At 38.7% G+C, this 3,434-nt stretch overlaps 1 protein-coding gene across 1 annotated transcript; it reads left to right on the forward strand.

Annotated features, from left to right (window-relative positions):
* On the forward strand, positions 1 to 2,546 carry LOC122143973 (gastrula zinc finger protein XlCGF8.2DB-like). Its single transcript, XM_042754578.1, has 2 exons — positions 1 to 40; positions 1,737 to 2,546. Exons 1-2 carry the CDS (start codon positions 1 to 3, stop codon positions 2,420 to 2,422), a joined length of 726 nt encoding a protein of 241 aa, XP_042610512.1. The 3' UTR covers positions 2,423 to 2,546.
* The last annotated feature ends 888 nt before the right edge of the window (positions 2,547 to 3,434 follow it).

The following is a 3,434-nucleotide window of genomic DNA, read 5'->3' on the forward strand; positions in this document are numbered from 1 at the left end:
ATGAAGTTTAGGCAATCTAGGTGTGAGACAGGCACCAATGGTCAGAATATCATAGACAAAAGAAAGATTAGCAGCAGTTCAGAGTCAATTAACATGTTTGCAATGCAAAAGAACCATACTATTTCCCATAATCAGTCCTTTATAGGAAGTGTGAATGGCTCATAGTCTGAAAACTTTAGCATGATATCAGTTTGTTACTTTATTTTATTAGTGTTCATTTTATTACACTGGATAAACTGATACCTTTTGGTGTCATGACTTACTTTTGATAAAAACAAAGATTTATTATTTTATGTTCGTTTGGCAATTTATTTGTTGTATACCATTTAAATTTGCTTATTGAAAGAACAACAGCAGCAGCAGTAGTATGGTGTAACATTTATTTGAAACATGTATTTGGTACTTGTTACCTTATATCTTTACTCTTTCCTTTCATTCTTTTCATGGCTTTGGAAAACTTGTCTCGGATGTTTGTCTGCATCGCCTTTTGCATAACTCCGGGTTGTCGACACCAAGCTTCATTGCAATTTCGTTCTAGAAGGTCTCTCCGCGAGTGATTGTACAGGTGCAGATATATTTGTACCAGCTCAGCAATTTGACATTCCAGTGTATTCAGGAGATGTTTTATGGTTGGACCTCCGAAGAATGAGATACGAACCAGGAAAAAAATGGCACGTCAAAGAAGGTGGAGTTTCAGAACACGCTCACTGACTGTGTAACCGCCACGGACCAATGGAAGCTTAAAGGTGTTTAGGAGCCAAAACAAACTCCCCCAGAAAGTTTGCTTAGGTGAGCTGTTTCAAACTGCCGAAACAATCTCAAAACGAACTTCGTTTTGACCTTATTTTGTTTGAAATGACATCATATGAGTTCATTCTTCAATTTTGTTTGAAGTATATCGGGGCCTTGATGCTCTATTGTAACTTTACAAATAACATAATAACATGTAACATCCAAGGGGGTCCCTCTTCACAGTCACAGTCGAGTTCGACACGGTAGGATCTCAAAAGTGACCTCAGGGTTTGGTGTGGAATCTTTCTGACGACCCCTGACTCTGAAGATGATAAGAACTTGAGATGTTATAAGTTACTTTAAGTTGTTGCAGGGCTTTAAAGAAGTATTGAAACATGAATTTCAAGCCTTGATGAGTCTTATCTTGATGTCATGTCTTGTTACCACAGTAACCAGAAGTTGTTAGTTTGAAAATAGTTCACTTAACTCTTAACATATAGTTTTCTTGTTGGATGAGGATAATATCCTTCTAATATTTTAAACCAGGGATGTCTAATTCAGTTCCTGGAGGGTCACAACACTGCAGAGTTTAGCTTCAACTCTAATTTAGCACACCTCAGTCAAGGTCTTCATTACTTGCAAACTAAAGGTAGCTTTGCTGCAGGTTGGGGCTTAACTGTGACCCTCAAGGAGCTGAGTTTGACACGCCTTTTTTTTCCAGAAAAAAATGGCAAATTTAGCAATTATTGACTTCTCTTCTACTGTTGCTTTTAAGCAGATGTTAACTTGTATTTATCTCTTTTCACCCAAGATCTGAAAGAAGAGAGTGAAGAACTGAATGAAATACAAGATAAAGATCTGTTTAAGAAACACGATTTCGTAACTGGACAGAAATCATACAGTCGCTCACAGATTGACACGACACAGAATTTGACACGAAAAAGACCGAAAAATACTGGAACTAGATGTCATTTCACCTGCCAACAATGTGGAAAGAGTGAGAATTCACACCGGAGAAAAGCCTTACAGCTGCCAACAGTGTGGAAAGAGTTTCCCTAAAAAGGAAAAACTTAAAAGGCACATGATAGTTCACACTAAAGAGAAGCCTTTCACCTGCCCTCAATGTGGAAAGAGTTTTACACATAAAAACACTCTTAATGACCACATAAGAATTCACACAGGAGAGAAATCTTTCACCTGCCAACAGTGTGGAAAGAGTTTCATTCTAAAAAGTTACCTTAAAAGGCACATGATTATTCACACAGGAGAGAAGTCTTACCTCTGCCATCAGTGTGGAAAGAGTTTCAGTGAACATGGAAGCCTTAAAGTCCACTTGAGGATTCACACAAGAGAGAGGCTTTTCACCTGCCAACAGTGTGGAAAGAGTTTCAATGAAAAAGGAATCCTTAGAAGGCACATGAGGATTCACACAGGAGAGAAGCCTTACAAATGCCCTCAGTGTGGAAAAGGTTTTGCTCAACAAGGAAGCTTTAACAGGCACATTAGAATTCACACTGGAGAGAAGCCTTTCACCTGCCCTAAATGTGGAAAGAGTTTCACACTCAAAAACACTCTTAAAGACCACATAAGAATTCACACAGGAGAGAAACCTTTCAACTGCCAGCAGTGTGGAAAGCGTTTCATTCAAAAAAGATACCTTAATGTCCACATGAAGATTCACACAGGATAGAAGTCTTTCATCTGCCATCAGTGTGGAAAGAGTTTCAATGAACATGGAAACCTTAAAGTCAATATGAAGATTCACACAGGAGAGAGGCTTTTCACCTGCCATCAGTGTGGAAAGAGTTTCAGTGAACATGGAAACCTTAATGTCCACTTGAGGATTCACACAGGATAGAAGTCTTTCATCTGCCATCAGTGTGGAAAGAGTTTCAATGAACATGGAAACCTTAAAGTCAATATGAAGATTCACACAGGATAGAAGTCTTTCCTCCGCCAACAGTGTGGAAATAGTTTCAATGAAAAAGTTAGTCTTAAAATGCATGTGAGGGATTCGTACTGGAGAGAAGCATTGTGTGAAAGAACTTCTCAACAAAACTAAACCTTAGCCATCACGTGAACAGTTACACTAGTGAGAAGATGTTTACATTTGATTAATGTGGAAAAAACTTCAGAAATAAAGTAACCCTTAATGAGGCTTCACACTGGAGTGAGACCTTTCAAGTGTCTTCAGTTTGAAATGTGTATCACAAAGAGAAGCCTTACACATGCCCTCAGTGTGGAATGAGTGGAGGAAGAAGCTTTAACAGGCACAAGAGAGTTCACACTGGAGAGAAGCTGTTTACATGAAAACTGTGTGGAAATAGTTTCACACAGCAAGCAAGCTTTAACAGGCACATGAAAATTCACACCAGAGAGAAACATTAAGCATTTATGTAGCAAGAAGAGCAGGGTCTCAAGGAAGTAGATCCAGAAGAATAAAAGAAGGAGTGATGACAGTGCAAGACGAGAGAGGACAGGCCTGGACTTCATGTTGTGCTTTAATATGTTTATTATGCGGCAGTCATCTGTGAGGGGATGCCACTTTACTTTTTATTTTGTTGTTTATGTTATAATTAAAGTTGTGTAAATGTTCAATGGTTCCCACGGCTCTCAGCCTTGCTCTGCTTGCTACATGTATATTGTCAGTATGCGATTTAACATTTTGGAGTGAATCAGACACTGAAGACTTGATCAGAATT

Source organism: Cyprinus carpio, unplaced genomic scaffold (assembly GCF_018340385.1).
Source record: "Cyprinus carpio isolate SPL01 unplaced genomic scaffold, ASM1834038v1 S000006548, whole genome shotgun sequence".
Classification (NCBI taxonomy): Eukaryota; Metazoa; Chordata; class Actinopteri; order Cypriniformes; family Cyprinidae; genus Cyprinus; species Cyprinus carpio.

Excerpts from the sequence above, each read along its gene's own strand:
- LOC122143973 (XM_042754578.1), top strand. The coding sequence starts at position 1 with ATGAAGTTTAGGCAATCTAGGTGTGAGACAGGCACCAATG. Across the intron at positions 41-1,736 it reads GTGTGAGACAGGCACCAATG|TTCACACCGGAGAAAAGCCT; the intron begins GTCAGAATATCA and ends AAAGAGTGAGAA.